The following is a 22,515-nucleotide window of genomic DNA, read 5'->3' on the forward strand; positions in this document are numbered from 1 at the left end:
TTTATGAACAGTGCTAATTGCTAAAAACCAATTTCAATTTTTCTAATGAGCCTATATCATCCTCCTTTGGGTCTGCCCTCTGTCTGTCTTTCCGCCTGTCTGTGTGTCTTCCCGCCTGTCTGTGTGTCTGCCTGTCAGCTCGTCGTCTGTGTCAAGTCAATTCAATCTCAAGCGGTTTGTTCAAAAGTACAAAATACAATTCATTGTTCGCGTACTCTCATACAAACATCAAACTGCTACCAATCACTTCAATCAGTAATATGCTTATGCAGATTTGCTAACGGCTGCCCTGTGATAAATAATGTTCCAATGCAACAGCAGTTGTGTCGTTATTAATTGTCTTCATGGTATTTGTTCCTCAGCTGAAGTTCAAAACTATTATTGACTTTTTTATACAGACAGAGCGGCGCCGATAAAACACATAGTTTATATCACCTTTATCAAAGTGTTTGTCAGTATACAATATTAATGTTGACACTTTGTTTAATGTCAAAATTCGCAAATGATATCATTTGTGAGAAATGGTCGACATGACATTCACAATTCAAATCAATATGTTAGCGGATAAGCAGCTCACTCAGTAATTGATTTGAATTTTAGAATTTTGATTAAATGTTTAACTTAGTAAACTTTTGTTTCGTTTTTATCTTTCTTCCATTAGTTTTTATTACTCTCTCCAGGTTCATCCATTCACATCCGATATATCCAAGTGCCTTTCCTTATAATGCCTTTTGCACCTGATTTGTATTATGTCGCCCTTAAAACAGTAATTCCGACCATAAATTTCGTTAGTTTATGAAATACATGGGCGTTCAGTCTGGCAGAAGAGGCACACAAATCAAACGTGCATGTTGATTATAACAAAGGGGAGTGAATCTGCAACCGTAACATCAAAAAAGGCGCCATTCCGCTGTTCACGTATTCAATTTGTCACGTGCACATTATCATATTTACTTATCGTTTGAAGATTTACGACGCGTCCTGCAGATGTAACTTTTCACGTCCTTTGATGGGTCTATTGTTCCTGGTCTCGCACGAGCGTAGTGTAACAGAAGCTTTGCTGTGATTCTGACAGGTGAGTTACAATCGGAATCTGCTTTGCTGACAGAGCCAAGGGTTAAGTTTTTTCTCGTGAGACTTTTTAATCAAATCACTCAAAGTGTGAAAGTGTACAGTTGTTCACTGTCTGGTCGCTTGATAACCAGCAGCCCGCTCCCGCTCCCTGTCATGTATCCATGCACCCAACATATGTACATGTGAATAAGCTTAATTTACGTGGCATGCCGTCAACAGTATATCATCTAAGTTTCAGGTCATGAATGTGCATCATCAGCAATGGTGTGATATAGTAAGCCCTTCAACTTATTCTATCAGTTTGTTGAATTGGGTGTTCATGCTTAATTGAAATCCATATCCTATAAACTTTTGCCTCGTTATGTCCTTCACGTTCCAAAATTATGGGACACGTAATGTTTGCTATTGGGGCGGGGGGGGGGGGGATTGAGGGTGAGCGTATTCGCTTAGTGCAAAGGCAGCAACATCCCATGAAATGCAGAAAAGTCTTCAAAAGTTTTACCATATCGTTTCACAGTATCCACTGTCTTCATTGTTTAATTTTGGAAGACTGAAGATTGATAGAAACATCTTTGGTTGCGAACTAAAAGTGATTTTCTGTTACACTGAATAAAAGTGATGGCATAAGTGGACTCCATAGGTTACTAATAATCCAAACAAAATTTCTCTGTGTTCACTAATCTCCAGTCTTGCCTTAAATTGATATATTTCTTTATGAGTCCGTATGGCAAAAAATTAATCTTCACATATAGTTCATATCAGTCACAGTGAAAAGCGCTCTTGGGAGACCAAGTTGTGGATCTCTTAATGTTTATTCTGCAGGTGCAGGGCAAAATGTTGTTTGGTAAGCAAACATATTCCATGGTCGTTGCGTGTTTCTTATTGGCTTTCGTTAGAACTTTATGGCTCTAAATTGGATGTAAAGTACTTCATTACACCGCAAGGTCGGCACTAAAACGATTGTGATGACCTTATCAATCGTCTAGATCCTCCCACGATCGGCCTCTTTATGAGTAAAAATCGTCGCTGTGTCTTCTAGTGAGAAATGGAACAATTTCTCGCATTTCCGGTCCTCCTGTATACCGGACCGTGGGCAGGTGCTCAAAACCTCGAAACGCCTCGTAATTGATAACTTTCTGCCTTCCATAATCTTTCATTATCATCTATCGCCGAGGTAATGTTGTATTTCGTTTGTGATACGTTTTCAATGATTTGAGGCATACGCTTTCATGATTTCTAATTAGAAGACCACGTCAACTATGAAGCAACAGGCTTCCTCGCACAAACTTCAAACTGACCTTGAATTCCCAGTTAGTATTTGATTGAATGACTAAGGTAACGACGTGTTGTGCAATCATCACATGACCATTTTCTAACGTTCAGAGCAAAACTTTATTTCTCTCATCTCATGTCGTAATTTCCTAGCCTAATTCCTAATTTTTTTACATAGAGCATTATTGTCTACACGCTCGTGCACGCAAGAAGGCCATGCGTGACATAAAAGATAGAGACATTTTGGTATGAAAAATAAAATTGCGGAATCAGTTGTGGCGATAAAATAGTGGAAGCTGTTGCAAGATTAATTTACGTCACGTAGTAGGAGGAAGACTATAATTAGCTAGTTTCACTTCCAAAAACCAACCTATTCATCGGAAGCTAATTTTTGATTAATCGGTGACATGGACCAGCGCCTACACTAGGGTTATCTCCGCTATCTTAAACGTTGAGGAAGTTTACGCCATTGTTCGTATTTTTTTCTCACCACTTGTCATTATTCGATGATAAAACAGTACCTAGACACTAATTAATTATCAAATCACGCAAACCATAGGCAGCTAATTACTTCTCATTTTCATGCTTCTGCATTTTTGGAAAGCGTTCCTGTGTCCAATATAACTGTGTCTGGTCCTTCGATTCATACCCACCCGAGCTAGTGTTTCTCGCTGGCGCGGGCTCCACCAAGACAGCTTGAGAAATCATAGTTGAGCTAATTTTGGCAGAAAGGTGGTCAGCGCCACTTAAAGCTGTAGTCCTGATCAACCTTGTTCTGATCATATGCTTATCAGCAGCACGGTCACAGAAAGCGTCGCAACACCACATGTTAGGCAACCTTACGCCGTTTTAAACTACTTCATCATGACTGGGTTCCTTGCCGCCGCCAATTTCAATGCTTCACTAATTCAGTTTTACCGCTGCCAAATGCCGATATGTTGTGCGGGTTGGCCGTCAATGCACTACAAGGGATCAGCGGCTCTACACACATGGCTGAACATAATAATGAGCGCATATGTACGCTGATGCGAACCCTCATGGACATTGAATTTTAGATATCATCATCACCACTATCACTTTAACTATTATCGCCGTAGTCGTCTTGTTGTTTTGCGGAATCTAATGATAAATTGTCAAGATGTAATTGAACTAGACATATTTCCCGGTGCCCTCTAAAATATGTACGTTTTCAAGGGTATTTTAAGTGGTGACATTGGGAAAGGTATTTATGTCAAAGGAAAGAGAATTCCATAGGAAGGAACTGTCGAGGAAGTAAAAATATTCATCCGGATGTTTTCGGGAGATGTTACCCGCTGAACAAAGAGCACGTGTTGTAGAACTCGGCGTAAATAAGTTCTAGAGATGTTATGGAGAGAGTCCATTGAGGGCCTTGAAGGTGATGAGCGCAAGCGATGAAGTTCATCTCGTAAACTAATTAATCAACTTCAGTGTTTTGATGTAGTCAGATATTTGCAAACTAAATCTATGTGTTAGATATGATTCTGATCTGATGAGCCGTTTTTGAGATTCGAGCACACAGAAAGACAGACAGACAGACAGACAGGTAGACAGACATCACTGCGACATTAGCTCACGTGTATGAACACGTTGGCTAAAAATGAGGCCCCATAAGTGGTAGGCCAAAATAATATGTAAAAGTTTGAGAGTCCGAATATCTGTTCCCTGGGGCGCATTTTACCGTGACATGATTCAAACGTAAACATGGATATCACTTCTGGATTCAACTAGAAACAGATATAACAATATATCACGAAGTTGTTGCTCCACTGCATATCCAAAAGAAAGGACGTGAACTTCATGTAAAAAAACAGGACAGATTCTCGCTGACCAATTAACAAGTTGGGGGGGGATGTCGTCAAGCCCAATGCGTTTGTCGTTTTGTTTGTTGAAAACACCCGTGTTAGCCCTTCAATCCTCAGATTTTAAGGAAACTTCTTAAGCAGGTTGAAGTTTTGAGTAACTTTAATTAATTCAGTTCTAATCGGAAGGCCGTAAATAATGACGGCTCCCATAGGTGCGATCGTTTCAAAGACATGAACGTCACATTAATATGCTGTTTAGAAGCGGTGAGTCTGCTGCTCGACCACAGAAAAGTATCCAACTACTAGAAGTACAGAAGGCGAGGTGTATTTTCGAATGAATTTTTCAGTACTTACACGCGACGTGACTCTTTACCGTCACAGGCCGAAGAACTTTTCACGAGACAGCTCTGTCATATCGCCGGTGATGACCGTGTGTCGTACACCATGGCAGTAAGGACAAAGTATTACACTTTGGAACCAAGAACGTAATACTTTATGATAATCAATAAAATCGGGTCATTTAAACATTTTTATACGATTTACTGATATATGAAAGATGTACCGTGTCTGTAGGGCGGCGGGTCAAGAATATTGGACTCTTGCCTCCATTTGTCACTCTGGCTGCCTGACGCAACCTACTTTGTTTCGCTTCTCCCCGTCTCTCGCCATACCACCTGACGCCGCATCTTATATTGTATCTTGCTTGGCTCTTAGACTCGTAAGTATACCATCATCCGTCTTGTATATCATTTTGTCCCTTTGTCATTTACCTTTTTATGTGGTTGCTTAGCCCCTTGTCTATCTGTCTGTCTGTCTCTTTTATTCTTGTTTTTCTGTCTGTCTTTCTGTCTGTCTGTCTCCCTGCCAAAGAATGAATTAATAATGCAGTTGTGTCAAAACCGTGAAGGAGCTAATTGACCCACCACCTTTGGTCGATGTTAAATCACGCCATGCGTTTTCAATACGCAATAAATCGGTAACATTGAATATTTATTGTATTCATTGCCTAACAACTACCTACATTGAAACCCAGATCCCCTGAAATAGCGTACTAAAGTTTTTGGTCAAACACTATCTTACAGGATTTGGATTTACAGGGGAACCGAAGCCATGTCTGACGGGTATTCACTGACGGCAGTTGACATAGTGTTGATCGTTGCCGTTCTGGTGTTTGTATGCGCACAGGGCATTTACCATGGATGGAAGCAGAAGAAGTCAACAAAAGAGTAAGTTTTATCCAGACATTAAATGGAATGTAAAGATCTTCAGGAAAGCTTCTGATGCGCCGAGATCAGCTTATCGGAGTGTCTTATATTGTATAGAAGGTCAACGAGATGATTGGATGAAGCCATTTGTGCTTTATATTGAAAACTCACATATTACCGGAAAAGCCTCATGCAGCACATTTGACGTTATGCCTTAGACTGTGGCAACTACTTAACATCAAATTCGGAGCTGTAGGCCTTATGAAAGCCGTTATGAATATGAGTTGCGGCGTCCCCGCCCCCGATTACACTTTCTTCTATGTACTTCACAGGTTTTTCACGGCCAGTCGCCGATTCAGCGGGCTCCCAGTCGCCATGTCGCTGTTGTTATCGTTTCTGTCCGCAGTCACCTTGCTTGGGGTTCCGGCCGAGATCTATGTCTACGGTTTAGGCTATGCTGCATACATACTGAGCTACCTCTGGATGTATCCCTTGATTACCTGGGTGTTTGTGCCGGTTTTCCACTCGTTGCCACTAATCAGCGCTTACGAGGCAAGTCGAGAGTCACTCCGTTTGTGTTCGTGGAGAGAGAGAGAGAGAGAGAGAGAGAGAGAGAGAGAGAGAGAGAGAGAGAGAGAGAGAGAGAGAGAGAGAGAGGAGAGAGAGAGGGGGGGGGGGGCTAAACGAAACTCCATCATTGCATCTTACTCATGGTGCTGCTTTATAGATTATTCTAAGCACCATTTATTTCTCTGTAAGCTGTTCTAACTCCTACAAACAGACAGTTACCAAAATAACGCTGTCTCACTTAGAAGCAATAATAGGCAAAATTAACCAATTAGTGGACTAGGGTCCTCGACAACTTTTACTTCAGCCGTTTAGAGTAGGTCCACACGATAATCTCCAGGTCTTGCCGTCGGTTCATGGAGTACGCATGTTCTGGTTCTATTAACAGTATTGTGAAATGAGATACAATTACACGGTACGTGTCCTCACATCTTCTTTGTTCATCCTCCAAATGTCTCTGTTTATGGCCATCGTTTTGATTGGACCAGCTCTGGCTCTTGAAGTTGGTAAGTTCAACATGTCAAATATCAATTTTCTGCATCGTATGATTTGTCACATCAGACTCTACAGGCTTACCGTTAGAAATCATTTTTTACAACGTGTCGACCTTTTTCATACTGATTCATAATGATTGACGTGTTAAAAGCTCAATTTTTATAATATAATAAATTTAATACATAATTTTTCTTGCTTGCTATTAGCCGCAGGTGATAAATGACAAATATGTGTGGCATGCACAAATCGATTCTTTTAAGACAAGTAGCATAGTGAGATCATAGTCAGTCAGAGCCTATGATCCGATGTTGTCTTTGTTTTGCATAATGAGTGTGGCGGCACTTTTTTCATCGAGTGTATTAATGCTAAACTAGTAATCCAATACACTCTCACTGACAGAAACTTCTCGCTCGCTTCTAGTCAAAGCCATACCATTATAATTGATGAATTGTCGCATGAGTCTAAGAGTCACAGACGAACGCTTCTGTTTTGAGCAAGGTGTATGTCGTTTTGAAAGTTAATAACTTCGACGATATCTCTACACTGACCGCTTTCGTACACTGTTTTTGTCTCCTCAGCGTCTATACCTCGATTTGTCGTTCAGCTAGGTAAACGTACTAGAACTTAAAGTTGCAAGAGTATTACGCCTACTTCACATTGGTGATAACAAACCAAGATGTTCAAATGATATCCAGCAATTAACTAATTACCCCATTTTTCTTCTGTCCATGTAGTGACTGGAATTTCGTTCCTCTACAGTGTCTTCATAACGGGTGGTATCTGCATTTTCTATGCATCATTGGTAAGATGTAAAACATATCTGTGCTTCGAGTTTCGAATCTATTTGCAACGCCCGAATGTTCTGAAATATTTTGTTTTTGAGTGGGAAAATAAAAAGCCACATTTATCTTCAACCCTAAGTAGGTAATATTTATTTTAACTTATTTATTTTAAAATTCTCGGGAAGTTAGCTGTCCGCTCAAGCAGTAACTTGGAAAACTTAAAAGACGAAATCGACGAATGCGCCTCGGGCCAGATATTCAGAATCTCAAATTTTTAAAATTCTTTTCTGAATATGTAGGGGTTCATTTTAAATCTCTTGGAGTAAGAAATATGTTCACCGTCTTAGTTTTTTCAAAATTGAAAATTTTACTTTGCCAAATGGCGACCATGTTAGGTTATTTTTTCTCAATTGCAAAAACTTGCACGGCGATCCCTGGCTTTTATTCTTGATTTGGTAAGAGAATGGTTGAAATTTTCATTGGGAAAAGTCTGAGCATACTTAAGTCTTTCACTTTCGAGGTGCACAGTACCTTAAACCAGATACTTAGTAAACACTCTTTTTCACACGTTACAGGGTGGAATGGCAGCTGTGGTTTGGACAGACGCTGTGCTTTTTATTGTGATCCTCGTCGACTTGATTCTCATTGTTGTGTTGGGGACAATAGAAACTGGGGGTGTGTCTTACATCTGGGAATACAACAAGGCAGACGGAAGGCTGGCTGAGAGTATATTCTAGTAGGTTACGAGTGTAAGACAAGGTGCAGATTTGGTTTCTCTGATAATGTAACCAACGCCTTTTGTTCTAGAAATCAACGGTCCTTTTCGCGTCCTAAAAATTGCAGCGTTTCACTGACACAGAGTTCACCAAATTATGTAGTTTTCTGTTATCATAAATAGAAATGAATGAATGAATGAACGAATGAATGAATGAATGAGTCGAACTGTTGTAGCAGTATTTTCCACATTGCAAGATTAGTCCTTATAAAATCTTCATTTGTCGTTTAATTTCTTTGAGAGTAGGACAGACACTTTTAATCATGTCATTTTGATTTCTGTGGAATTGCGCTGTTTAACACGTTGCCAGTGCAGGACCCGAGTATATGCATTTATTCTCAGACTGTCAGGGAGCAATTATCGTTATCGAAGTTTCTCCGAACAATGATGGAAGAAAATGAGAGTTCGTCGTTTCTGTCACAGATTTTGTAGACAAATCGGTGAATTTCTGTGGCAATGCTTATTTATGCAAACTGATGCTGGAATGGCTTGTTGACTTCCCTCGTAAACGTCTGATTTTACCAACGCCAATGTCGAACACCGAATTTTCAGATTTTACCATCAACTTCGATGGTCGACCAAGTAAAATGATGAATTATCTTGGATTACATCACCAGTATTCCTGATAGGTATTAGGAAACCGTTTGAAATGAACCCCGCCTGTTGTAGCTCCCCGCTTCAAAGTGAGCAGCCTGTATAACATTATTGCGCACAATTTCACGCAACTTTTGTTCTTTCAGTTTCCCCTTCGATATAACAGAGAGAACAACATTCATGAACTGCGTCATAGGATTCGGTGTCAACTACATACCCGTCTACCTGAACCAGGCTAATATTCAACGTTATATAAGCACGGAAACCACAAAGCAGGCAAAAATGTAAGTCTCAGGGAGATGCAGACACCGAGCAGGTCCTGTTGGTAGACCAAAATCCGCCAATCACATTTTAAGAAACTTATTGGTTGTTTTTATGAACGGGCACGCAACACTTAGTAGACGACTGATAATCATTAGCAACACAGCATATGTACCTAACACCTCTGTTTTGACCGATGACCCTTCACTATTTTCTTAACATTTTGAATGAATGCCATCCTTATAATACATTTCGATCTATGTCCGTACAAATGAATAATTACACATTATAAACCTTAATCGGAAAGGGCAAATCCTACAAAGTCCTTACGCTTATTCCTGTTCTTGTTAAAATGTATTTGCTTGGTAGCCTTGCTCTTTCTTGTAAATCGCCCCGCTTTCTGAATCGACTTAACAAGTACGAACTTGACGAAATCTTTTCGACTTTAGTCACCGTAACTGGGTCACATGCAATAGTGCGTGCAGTAGCGATGCTACTGACAAAGCAACAAAAATCAGTACTTTGAACGGGACAAAAAAATCAAATAGAATAAATCATAGAGGTGCCACCTCCATGAATAAATCAACAATCAGCAGGTCATCAATTGTGATCACCTTCATACAGGTACGACTATGGCACGTACAACATTCCATGACGTCATATCGACATAAACGAGTAGTTCATGAGAGAAAATGCCAAGAAAGTTTGACGGTTGACCTCGCTGTTAATTTTATGCAGGAAATTACAATAACAATGCTTGGTCGAATGACGCAGTGCCTTGAGGGTGGGATCACCAGTGGTATATGGGGAGGAGTACCTTCCCGATGGTGATAAGTGGTGCAGATTACCGTCGCCTAGGTGACTGGCGTATACGCGTGCCAAAAGACACCCATGGTTGATTTCCTGTTGACCAGTCGGATGGCAGAGTTGCAAATACCTGGACTGAACCATTTGGTTTTTTGTGGGTGTCGGTGGTACTTTGACAATATAAGTAAAGATGCACATATATTGAGTTTATTGTCTTGTTTATGAGCGGCCAGTATTTCCAACAGCATAAATTATGTGCATTTGTCCTTGAAGGAATAAATAATTTTCGAAAAAACATCGCGAATGTAACTACATTCCTTAAGCTCGACGTACACTTAAGTGCCCCAAAGAACCATGAAATCGCCCGACTTTCGATTGAAGAGATGAGTTTTGCCAAACCGCGTATACAGAAAAAGTGGCAGATGACTTTATTTTTAGAATCATAGACAGTATAGCGAGATGTAAAAAATGTGAAACAGGCTCCCCACCTAACTATCCTAAATGTTTTTGTGTCGAGTTTGTGTTTGATTCGTTTCGAAAATGTGTTCCTACATTCTTATCCGATTGTTTGTGTTAATGAAATGTTTGTTTCGCTTTGGATATTTGTAGAGAAGTTTGGATTAGTGTGTACGGTAATGTTTTGTTTGTGTGGGGAAAGCTTATGGCGAGACGCAGCCGGACCTATGTTGTTACAAAAGTTGATAGAGTCGCCCTTTGACGCTTGCGTTTCGAAACCCGAGTGTGGTTTCTCATCAGTCGCAGTGTAGATTCTTTCCTTAGTTTGTGTTTGTGAAAATTTATTTTAATGCATTTTAGTGGTCTTGCTTTCCGATTAGCGAGGCAAGTATATTAATTTTGGTCACGTTGTGAGTCCGTTTGGTGGTTCGGTTTGTTTGTTCTATATTTCTTTACTTCGGTAAATTTTGTTTTGACTACGTGTCTTTTAGATTTTTGCGGAGGTTTGTGAATTTTTAGGCAATAAGTACCACTGCGGGGTACGTATTTTATGTTTATTGGATCAAGATACTTACAAGTATCCTGGTTGATGTGCTTGTTCTCGTACATTTTAATTAATAGTTCGTTTACTGTTTGTTCTGGCTTGTTGTGTATAATACTGAGTGTTACGTAATTGCCTTTCGCATTCGAGTACGTAATCGTTTGTGTTGACAATAACGAAAAACCGACCCTTGTCGAAGGGTTATTTTCCCAAAATTTGTCCAATGTTTGCAAGCTGGTTTATCGCGATTCTTTTGGCACGCGACATGTTTTGTTTCCTTGTTTGAAAGGGTATCTCTAGAAGTGCGAGTTTAGAAGCTTCAGATAGCTTTCAAGTTTTTGTTTTATTGTTGTTCGTGGAGTCCAATTTGACTTTTCTTTGAATTGGTGTTGTTGCGATTGTTTGTGTCTCACCATTTACATCCATGGTCTCACGATGTAGCGTAGTCACATTATACGACTTTATTTGTTGAAATCCTGAGGTGGTTTTATTCTGTTTGGTTTTGTTGGTGTCCGAATGAATTTTAAGGCTTTTGCCTAGTACTATTTTTCGGAGTTTCATAGTTTGAGCGATGATAGGTTGTTGTTGAATTTCATGTTGTTGTCGGCTTTTCTTTGGAAATAGCTGATTTATTTCCACGGCCATGTTTTCTGTTACGTTACTGTGATTGTTTATTTTGTATTTAATGTTGTGTTTCAGTTGTTTGTTATGTGTACGATTTTGTTATTTCTTTTAAGTGTTTGTGTGTTCTATGTCATTTTATCGTATTTTTTGTAGTTCCCTTTTTGGAGTATTTGGTGGCCCTGAAAAGGGCCGCTTGGTATGGGTTTTTGTTAGCGCTTGGCGCGTTTGTTTTGGCGATGAGCCTAGCTTTTTATGCTTCTTTTCGCCGATTCGATGTGCTTGGTGAGTAGGTGTTTGCCGCCTTCTTGTCACTGTGTGTGCGTACATGGACAGTCTGCATAGCCCTTGAATGTGGTCTCGATTTTGATCAAACTTACAATTTAGGAGTATATATCAAAACTGATAAATGATTTATGTGATTACTGTAGCTATAGATAGGCTACATTCAGGACGGGCAGCGACGGGCAGTAATTAGTAGGCAAAACAGGTGGTTTTCACCGTGGGCAGAACTCGGTGCAATGATACTGAACATTAATAGTAAGCCTGTCACCTTGAAGGTAATGCTGTAGGTGAAACAAGGACTTCAAACACACGATGGTACAAACAACACCACAAGTGAAACGTACACATAGAAATACACGCGTTCCTACGTTGTGCCCACCCGGGCCACGCGATTAAAATATGACTGATACTGCTGGATAGTGTTAATTGGTCGGTAAACAGTCAATTAATAGTTTAATTGACTACCTGGGTGATTGGCAGGTCGTGTCCAACGACGCATATGCAAAGCAGGCCAAAAGACAAAAGCCCCCAAAGTTATTGACAGCTGGCCAGGGGTCACCATGAATACGTAATGAAGCTTCACTACGCAGAAACTGCGTAGTCAAGCCCTTCTTAACCGGTCAAACTCTCTTGGCATTTTCCGGCATGTGACCCTTCAAAAGTAGACATCATTTCTCGCTTTTTTACTTTCCAGATCTGTCATGCTCAATCTACCGTTCCAGTTCATTTTCCTGCCGATACTGTTCTATTGCGGGTTAATGCTGTATGCGTTCTATAACAGTTAAGGCTATACTTATTCTCATTCACATCTTTTGTATGACCACCTCACGTAAATATAAATCACAACTCCCAAGGGGACAAAGGAGTAGATTTTTTGCCAGCTGGGATACGTGGTTGACGTTCTTGACAGACCACGTGATGGTCACAGCGTAGGCCTTGCTCAACATTATCAGTTTAATATTTGAAAGCGATGGATCAGCAATTGAAGCCAATTACGACCAATCACCGGATGGGGAAGCACGGCGGTTCATGCGCATAAACAGAAAAACACATGCAGACTGAGCATATATTAACAGCTGTCCTTTTACCTGTAAATGATACCCCTTTTCTGGTTTTCTGCATTGATACGCTGTAAGTTTATGTAGCATAAGGATGTTTTTTTAATCTGAAAGATATGACACAGCGGACGAAATCTAATATCAGATCAAAGGTATACTTCTTTTGTATGGTGTGGCCTGGTGCCAACCCTTTTTGTCAAATGTTTCCAATCACAAAATGCGATCGCTATGCATTATGTTAGGTAGAATTCAAATGAATAACCACAATTAGATGTCGGGTGCCAGATATGTTCATTTGGACCATTCGCATCCATTACGGGTTTTAAGGCGTGTTTACCTCAAGTGCGGCACTTCTACTTTCAGATCATCTTGTACTCATTGAACCAGCTATCAATGCAACCTTTCCGCCAGGTAAGACAATATTAATTTGCATCGTGCCGTCGGCCTCCGTTCTACTTGGCAGTTTCGTTTTTGCGGAATGAAATTGTCCCTTCAGATCTTGTCGCTTTTTATGACAATACATATTACGTACAAAGGTACAAACGATACATGCCGTGTAGTCTAATATAGACAAACTTTAATGATCTGACTTCCTTTTAGATTTTACCTATCCGCCAAACGACCACGGCGACGTGGAGCCACGTCATGAGCCGGACTATACGTCACCAGACCAGGTGAGGATATGACTATATTCAGAGAATACGCGTTGTTCACAGAACGAAATTTCAAATAACTGACGTATGGCTTCTATTTAAAAAAGGGATTTTATGCAGGGCAACATCAGTGGTAAAAATACTCATAATAATGCCAAGGACGGTGTGAGAGATACTGAATTTCTTACCAGCACCAAAACCCCGAAAAGTCATGAGTTAATACAGCAATTGCAGTTTGGATATTAAAGACTAGTTATTGGGTATATTATTATGTATTATTCAACCTTTTGTCGTGTGAAATTTTATTTGTGGTTGATTACGCTGGTTGAAGCGATGAAGGTTTGCTGAGATGACTGCCGAAGTTCAAATTCATTCTGCCATAATTGTAAATGTTTAAAGTTTCCGTTTTTATTAGCTACTATAGACTATAGTCTATAGAAGCTATTGGGATGGGTATCCGTCCGGCGTCCGTCGTCAGTCTGTATGTATGTATGTATGTATGTATGTATGTATGTATGTCCGTTTGTGAGGCGTCCGTCCACTCAAATATCTTGATAACCGCAGTAACTTACTGATTTGATATTTGTTGTGTAGATGAAAAATACGATTTTGAGAAACTATTTTTTTAATTTTTTGATATTGTTGAAAATAGGCAAATTAATGCCAAAAAAGGTGTTTTTGGTAAAAAATCTTCTTCTTCATAACCGCTGGTCAGACAGCTTTGTTATTTGGTATACAGGTCCCTAGGGGTAACCCAACTTAGACTTGTTCAAATTGTGATGAAATATGCAAATGTGTATTTTTAAGGAATTTTTTTGTCATTTTTGGTCAAATTTGACTTACATTGTATGTAATTCTTGTACTGTATAAACCCTATCAATTCACCCAGAAAAAATAATTAATATGATTTTAAATAATTGAATTAATTAGGAAATCATCAAAGCCAAAATAATTTTAGTGTAGAATTATCAGAAAGTTCAACTTTTTTTGACAGTTCATAGTGAAATGCTTACCATCTTGGAGGATTAAAACATGTAAAGGCAACTTTCCTGAATCCCAACTTTGACATATTCTGAACCGTCATTTATTGTGCCCTGTATGTTATCTAAAAGAAATTGCTCAAAATAGTCAATAGAGATAGAGATAGAGATAGAGATAGAGAAAGTTCTAATTTCCATTTATGGTTGACTTGGTAAGGATAAAATAAAATTACTTTTTGAGGAAAAAAATAGAGTGGTCAATTAAAAGAGTGGTCAAAGTGATAGGGTTTTTATGGTAAAGCTGGGCTGTATAAAGATTCCTCATGTGCTATTTATAGCAATTATGCAATCTGTGTAAACAGTGCAATGAAAGTGTAACATGATTCCTTATAATGCTTTTGATGACCTTGAACTTCTTAAGTTTCAAACCTTTGTCTCTTCAGTGTGCTTTCTCTGAGTATGTACAGTCTCAACTTATTGAACAGAACTTACAATGTTAATCAAAGATATCCACCTTCTTCATCAATACATGTACATGTGTCACAAAAGGTTATTCTCTACATAACTCAACAGAGCTCTGTCAACTGTTGAGTTGCTTGTTCTTTCAAAACCGCTGGTCAGACAGCTTTAATATTTAGTTTACTTGTCCGTAGGATGACCTTAGTGAGATAATTTCATACAGTAAGGAAATACTTAATTTGTGTATCCATGTCTATAGTAGCTTCAGGGACTTTGGCCCTATGTTTTTTTCCTTGATTAAGATAATGGTATATTTTGTGAGTGATCAGTTTGGCCACATCCCAGGTTTCATGGGTCTGTTCATGTCTTCTATATTAGCAGGCACTCTAAGGTGACTATATTTTATCGTTGAGAATTTATATTGATTATGCCAGTGCATTGTGATGGTGGTGGTGGTGGTGGTGATGGTGAAGATGAAAACGATTTTTGTCGTGGGGCGTTTGGTGACGACGACGACGATGGCGATGGCGATGATGATGATGATGATGATGATGATGATGATGATGATGATGATGATGATGATGATGATGATGATGACAACAGCGACAATTGTAGTCGTGGTGGTGGTGACGCCGACGATGACAACACCGACGATGACGATGGTGATGATGATGATGATGATGATGATGATGATGATGATGATAACGACGACAACAGCGACCATTGTTGTTGTGGTGATGCTGGTGACGCCAACGATGACGCCGACGATGACAACAACGACGGTTATGACGATGACAACGACGATGATAATGAAGGTGATAGTGAAGCGTTAACTCTCAAATCTATCTGACCATCTAACTTTTTTGTTTGCAGCACAGTTGCAGGAGGTGTTAACGCCCTTATCGCTGTCACTCTGGAAGATTTTGTGAAACCATGGAGACGTTGGCGTTCAAAACGAACAGGAAAGCCAGTTTACGAGAACGACAAAAGAGATACGTATGTTGGAAAAATCCTAAGTATGCATCTCAATTTGTTTCAGTTACGACTTGGCAAACAAAACATAATCTTTACCCGTCCAATCAAGGCGTGAAAGATTATGATATTGATAATATTGTTCCGTCAGACAATAATACTAACTTCCTCAACAACCTCCCCATACGTGGAAAACTAAAATATTTTGTAGTGCACACACATTTGACAGAGAATCTACAACATTCTTTTCAACCCGAAATGCTTTCTGCATGCATGTCAGCCAACAATCATTCCCATTCTGATTACAAGTTGTTTATTTAACCTGATAGAAATACAAGAAAAAAGTCACAGGGGCAGTATTGCGATGAAAGTAAAACTTTATCTGGTTTGGACAATAGAAATACTCCGTAGGACAAGTCGAGTCCATGGTCGAAAATCAACTATCAACAATAAACCATGATACCATCAAGGGCTCGAGTATAAAGACTTTTTTTAACTTCTCTCTTCTAATTAGCAATCGTGTATGGCCTGTTGGCCATTGGTCTGGCAATTTTAGCATCACAGTTGGAATCACTTATCACTATGGGCAACACGATTTTTGGAACGACTGGTGGTCCAATCATAGCAGTTTTCTTCATGGGACTCTTCTACAAGCGATCCACTGCATGGTATGGCCTCAATATTTTTCTCAACAAAACTAATGTCCGTTATCCGTTCAGTATCTTTGTGGTGTGGACATATTAAGACCGTAATGAGTTTACAATTAAAATGAACGACCACACAAATGTCACGCTGTTTCTTCCTAAAAGCTTGTCGAAATTGCAAGTTTTTCACATAGAAAGCATTCAGTTTTTACAGTTTTTCGTTGGGTATATAATTGATTGAAATACATTGGTGGATATGAGTAAGTGGACGAACAGATTTATAACGATTCAGCTCTTCATACTGTCGGTGCTAACTCTTGTACACATTATACGTACTTGAGTACATAATGTACAGACACAACTACATACATACATACATACATACATACATACATACATACATACATACATACATACATACATACATACATACATACATACATACATACATACATACATACATACACAGAGAGACAGACAGAGACACTAAAACTCTGAAACTATTCACTCCATTGCCAGGGCTACAGTAATTGGTATCATAGTTGGCTTTGGAATGATATCATGGGTGTTCGTTGGTAGCATGGTATATGCTGGTAGACTTGAAGAAGGGCTCTTCATCTATTCGGTAAGAGTTCATATACCAACAGCATTAACGATATGAAGTCCTTTTATTGTGTTGTAATACTGCCCTGGTTCACTATACCGTGTTTGTCGTTGTCGCTAGGGTAACGAAAGAACCTGTGTAAACCTAAAGGCATAAACTACGCGTTCAGAATATCTGATTTGCACTTTTAGATGTGATTGTAATGACCTTTGACATTTTAAACTGTTTATCAGCTTGTCGTTGATGTTATCGTTGCTGTTGTTGCGACACTTTTTTTTTCAATTTACAGTTATCGTTCATGTGGTATGCAACGTTTAGCTCTTTAATTACGCTGCTGGTGGCAATTCCACTGAGCGAGATCCATCGGTGTTTCTCGAAGTCAGAGAGGGAAAAGAGTGTAGATCCAGCTCTCCTGGCGACTTGCTTGCGGTAAGGACTCTATATGGAAACCTCTTTTATATATGGTGTATTTGTGAGAAGAAGGAAGGACTGCCATGGGCATGATATATGGAGAAGTGGAGAGAGAGAGAGAGAGAGAGAGAGAGAGAGAGAGAGAGAGAGAGAGAGAGAGAGAGAGAGAGAGAGAGAGAGAGAGAGAGAGAGAGAGAGAGAGTGTGTATAAAAGGGATAGCAAAGGCATGAGACTGCGGAGATAGACTTGAGAAATCTGATGGGAACACTTAGGGTAGAGATCTTGGATAGAGATGGAAGAAATAACTAACACTGAAAATTCAACATCAAATATTCGATATCGCATTCAACAGTAATAGAGCAACAAAGCAACAACAATTTCGATAAGTTCGAAAACAGCAGAAATGTTCTTACGGTGCGATTTATGATAACCATAACTGAAAATTGCTTAGGAAGCGACGCGAAATGTAATATACCTATGATGACAGTCAATAGTGTTAGAAAGCAAAGCATTTTTAAACAGCAAGGTTCTTTGGCTAGTGCAAGATTGATATTGATACAGATAACGTTGAACAGATGTGGTCTTAAACTGGAAGTTCATTACTGATATTCATTCTTTATTGATATATTTTGCGATATCTTAGCAATACTTGTTCTACTGAACCTACATGATTGTAACTTGTAAAGGGGGTTACAATACGGATAGTTTTCAATCGGGTTCGAACTCACAACATACGGCATCAGTCGCCTAGCGGAGAGGCAACAGACAGGACCGCTCGGCTAAATCCCCACAAAGCGCGACAATTTCAACGTTGATCTGCCCAAGAAATCTACCAAATGGAGCTCGTTGCAAACAACTAACTACGTCAGTAAACGTGTTTTCATTGAAAGCTATATTATAGTATCTACACGTCACCCTTATTGATCAAAATGTTTAACATGAAATCCTCAAGATTCGCAGAACTTACGCAAGTAGAGCTCTCACGATTCAAAATTTGCTTACACCAGGTCTTATATAGCATTTTTTATAAACACGTGAAATTTACATATTTCAATAAACTTTAAGAAATAGCTTGCCTGCCAAGCAAAGATCTATTAAAACGTACACCTGCACACATCCAGGGTAAAGAAATTGTTGACATCTCTGCTCAAAAGATAACGTGACCGTCTTATTTCTCAGGCCAAAAGGATGGACATCAAAATATGTCAAAAGAAACGAAGATGTAGCGGATGAGACAGACGGCGCCAACAGTGACGTGGACAAGGAGACTGACGGAGATATGCCGACCTTTGAGAACCCTGCTTTTGATGAGGGAGAAGGCGATCAAGTGACTGAACTTGACGGAGAAGTAGCAACCAAAGAGAAAACAAATAGTCATGGTGAAGGGGCAGACTTTGAAGCGAGACACTTCGCATTTAATGCGGATGAAGCTGACGGATATCTCACTAACACAAACACTCAAACTTCCTTTTTGTAGACGTTACTCGACAGTCCATATGCAGTAATTTCCGACTTTTGGGTGCACGTGCACTAAAAGCTATAACCTCTTTATAACTGTTTACAATAAACATGTTGTTAATTTTCATCGCTAAATTTATAACACTGTCGGTAACTTCAAAGCAACTCCCGCTTAGATTTGTTCATATCATGATGTAAGTCGCAAACGAGTAGGCAATATTGGACAGATATTTACCGAGACTATAGATAGGCAGATGGAAAAGTTACTCCTCGATCGGTAGCTGGGGTTTGTCCATGGCACAATGGTGCAATTTCTTGTGAAAAAAATATGTTACGCGATACAACAACCGAATTTCCACATGCGCTAAGTATACCACGTTGGTTAATGTAGCTTGATACCTTATACACACTTTCAAATTTTCTTTTTTTTTCTCAGTTATAGAAGTCCTAAACCCCAATAAAGCATATATTTTTTGAAAGCCCTGATATTGGGAAATCCAACCGCGCACAGTACACAGTCATTATTACCCGAGTGAATGATCGAGACGGTGATATCAATGTTATAAAGCCTCTGTCCTCATAAAATTGACTGTACTTACTTGAATTTAGAAGTCACAAATCTCCATGCACATACTCTCTTCAAGACTAATCCTAAGGTGAGAGGAGACTTGTATGTTCAAGCCTCTGTCCTCACAAAGTGGGCCGTACTTCCTTGAATGTCAAAGCCACATATCTCAATACATGCACTCCCTTGAATGTTTAAGCCAACTCACAGTGGACTTGTACTTGAATGTCAAAGCCAAGCCACATATCTCAATACATGCATTCGCTTGAATGTTCAAGCCAACTCACAGAGTGGACCTGTACTTGAATGTCAAAGCCACATATCTCAATACATGCATTCCCTTTAATGTTCGAGCCAACTCACAGAGTGGACTTGTACTTGAATGTCAAAGCCACATATCTCAATACATGCATTCGCTTGAATTTTCAAGCAAACTCCTGAGTGGACTGTACTTACTTGAATTTCAAAGCCACATATCTGCGTACATACATTTTAATGTTCAAGCCAACTCACAGACTGGACTGTACTCACTTGAATGTCAAAGCCACATATCTCAATACATGCATTCGCTTGAATGTTCAAGCCAGTCATCCCCTTGTGTATGGAGACTGAATACTTGTCAGTGAATATTCAAACCTCTGACCTCATGGAATGAAATATAATTGCTCGAATTTTCAAGTCACAAATATAAATGTGTGCAACTGCTTTCCGCACACAACAAAATTGATCAATATATGCACTTGAAATACAACGTCTGTTTAAAAATTTAGCCAAAGCAATGAAAAGGCTCAATTTCTACTGGAAATACTCAAATTAAAATGGAAACAATTCTGATTAAAACTGTTAGAAAATGACATAGGACACTCCACGTGGGCAGAGCACGAGGAGTGTCCCCCCTCTCGCATCGAAAATTTTGAGAAATTAATTTGTGCAGTGGTGCAATCTCAGAGGTGTTTCAGTTCATGTTGCACAAGGAAAACTGTTCGAAAATGACATTTTACACTAATATTTCTATTACATAATTTGCATGATCAGTTTTTGAGTCATAATATTCAACAATCAAGCAATGACAATACATTTTGTACCTGGTAAAAACAGTTATGAGTTTGCATGAGATTGTTGATTAAAAAAATGTAGGAATGGCAAATCTGCGATTTTATTGTGTTATTTGCAAAATCTTACATTTCTGTAAACGATATTAATGGACCAACAGTTAAAGTCAGTGTTTTTCTTAATCCATTCATTATTTGTTTGCGACTTTGAGGTTTTATAGCCGGACTAATGACCTCGCCGACCGTTCAATTTCTCCAGCTTCGGGCTTCTAATGAAAAGCTTAAATACTGTGTGGTTAAATGACAAATGGTTATTAAACTTAAGTATATTAAAATATATGTTTCTGTGATAATAAAGGATGAATTCACAAGAGTTCAGTTTTGTCCCAGACCTGTGCACATATAATGGTATCTACTGAGAGCATTCCTCCATGACCTCTTAATATTGAAACTTTATGAGTAAAGTATACTTTATGAGATAATCATTTGTATTCACAGGATGCATTTTATGCATTTTATTCATACAGCGTATCAAAACTGTTTTTGCAATATTATGTTTTTCAAGAGAATGCAAAAACTTTTGTCAAAGAGGACAGGGAAAATAAACAAGACAAAAAATTTAATTTAGAGATTAAATATACATTTGATTGAAAGATACGAGAAATCTCTTACTATTGCGCAGGTATTTTTGGACTATGACAAAATTATTTTCGCGCAATAAAAGATGAGTTTGTTATCGAGGCAGGCCACTGTTTTGTATATTTTGTAGAATTAGCTTTCTTTATGTATTTTCCCCTATAGAATGGAAATAAGATATTTCTCATGCTTGATCAGGCAAGTATACCAATATATTCATCAGAAAATATTGAAATATTGTAATGATAGTTAATATACTTGATATAAATACCGGTACATATCAAATTGTACCGTGTTTTCATAAATTGTACTATTATTTTTCATTCTGTTCTACTATTTTTGTATCATTTAATAACTGCACCAAACTCTTCAGTTTACACTTTCCAAAAGTTGAGTAGGCCCCCCTTCTACCTCTCCACATTTTGAGCAACCCCCTTGTAGCTATCATTTTTTTGAGTGACCCACCCTCAGATTCTTTCGACTCCCAAGGCCGTAAATAATGACGGCTCCCTAACTCTTATGCCCTTTTAGAATGTAACCTTTGACCTAATTTCTATAAAAACACACACCTTTGACGTCATCACTTGTTGGCCATACACTTCTAAAATGTTGCCCAGTGAGCCACCGTTGTCGACCAATTTAGCTCATTAACCTCCGATCGCCATGTCTCATCTGGTGACCTTACATATTTTAGACGAATGGAGATGTAAGGTAGTTTTCAGTAGGGGACTGGTCAGTTTCTTCGGCCGGGGGTGGTGGATTCATGAGGGGGAGGGGGTCACCCTTTTTTTGACTTTGGTGATAGGGGGGTCATCATGTTTTTGAAATGCCCAATGGGGGTCAGTGTGTTTTTGAATTTCGACATGGCTCATACGTGCAAAAAATACATTGTGCCAGCCACAAATTTCATCATTCAGTTGTATTTTTCGGCGCGCCCTTCGGGCGCGTAACTTTAATAAAAATAAGACATATTTTTCAGAGCCCCGTCCTAGTACAAAACTTTAATATATCAGACATATATGTATCTGAGATACCTGAATGTTTAAAATTTTTCGGCGCGCCCTTCGGGCGCATATCTTTAAAATATCAAAATATTTTTCAGCATGCCCTTCAGCTGCATGACTTTCATATATCAGATATATATCAGAGATATCTGGATGTTGAATATTTTTCCGCGCGCCCTTCGGGCGCAGTAAATTAATATATCAGAGATATATGTCAGATATATCTTGATGTCTGTAAATTGAAAGTCTGTTTTGCAAAGTGTACTAATCATTATGAAATCTGCAGTTCATATGAAAAGCATGACAAGTTCCTGACACTTTTCTGTTTTCTCTATGAGAATTCAGTATTAGAAAGCAACATGCACTAATATTTCACAATCACATTTTTTTACAACAGTTCTGGACATCTGGTTATGCATAAAAAGAGTGGAGTACATTCACAGCTCATTCAAAATACTGT

At 39.0% G+C, this 22,515-nt stretch overlaps 1 protein-coding gene across 2 annotated transcripts; it reads left to right on the forward strand.

Annotated features, from left to right (window-relative positions):
• Positions 1-969: 969 nt before the first annotated feature.
• On the forward strand, positions 970-21,772 carry LOC139150111 (sodium-coupled monocarboxylate transporter 1-like). 2 transcript variants are annotated; one of them, XM_070722283.1, is made up of 17 exons: positions 996-1,075; positions 4,743-4,887; positions 5,252-5,395; positions 5,707-5,926; positions 6,330-6,447; positions 7,171-7,238; positions 7,794-7,954; positions 8,734-8,871; positions 12,253-12,338; positions 12,980-13,027; positions 13,217-13,290; positions 15,011-15,099; positions 15,582-15,724; positions 16,195-16,348; positions 16,844-16,949; positions 17,218-17,357; positions 18,520-21,772. In XM_070722283.1, the coding sequence occupies exons 3-17, from the start codon at positions 5,280-5,282 to the stop codon at positions 18,815-18,817; spliced, it is 1,959 nt and encodes a 652-aa protein (XP_070578384.1). In that variant the 5' UTR covers positions 996-1,075; positions 4,743-4,887; positions 5,252-5,279; the 3' UTR covers positions 18,818-21,772. The 2 variants fall into 2 exon arrangements, with proteins under 2 accessions (XP_070578383.1, XP_070578384.1); XM_070722282.1 differs by lacking the exon at positions 4,743-4,887 and having other exon boundaries at positions 970-1,075.
• Positions 21,773-22,515: the final 743 nt, after the last annotated feature.

Source organism: Ptychodera flava, chromosome 14, assembly GCF_041260155.1.
Source record: "Ptychodera flava strain L36383 chromosome 14, AS_Pfla_20210202, whole genome shotgun sequence".
NCBI classification, from domain to species: Eukaryota; Metazoa; Hemichordata; class Enteropneusta; family Ptychoderidae; genus Ptychodera; species Ptychodera flava.

Bases quoted from the DNA above. Each gene is read 5' to 3' on its own strand.
- LOC139150111 (XM_070722282.1), top strand. From the start codon at position 5,280: ATGTCTGACGGGTATTCACTGACGGCAGTTGACATAGTGTTGATCGTT. The intron at 13,028-13,216 runs GTAAGACAATAT...ACTTCCTTTTAG, and splicing joins CAATGCAACCTTTCCGCCAG to ATTTTACCTATCCGCCAAAC. The intron at 15,100-15,581 runs GTGACTATATTT...TTTTGTTTGCAG, and splicing joins ATATTAGCAGGCACTCTAAG to CACAGTTGCAGGAGGTGTTA.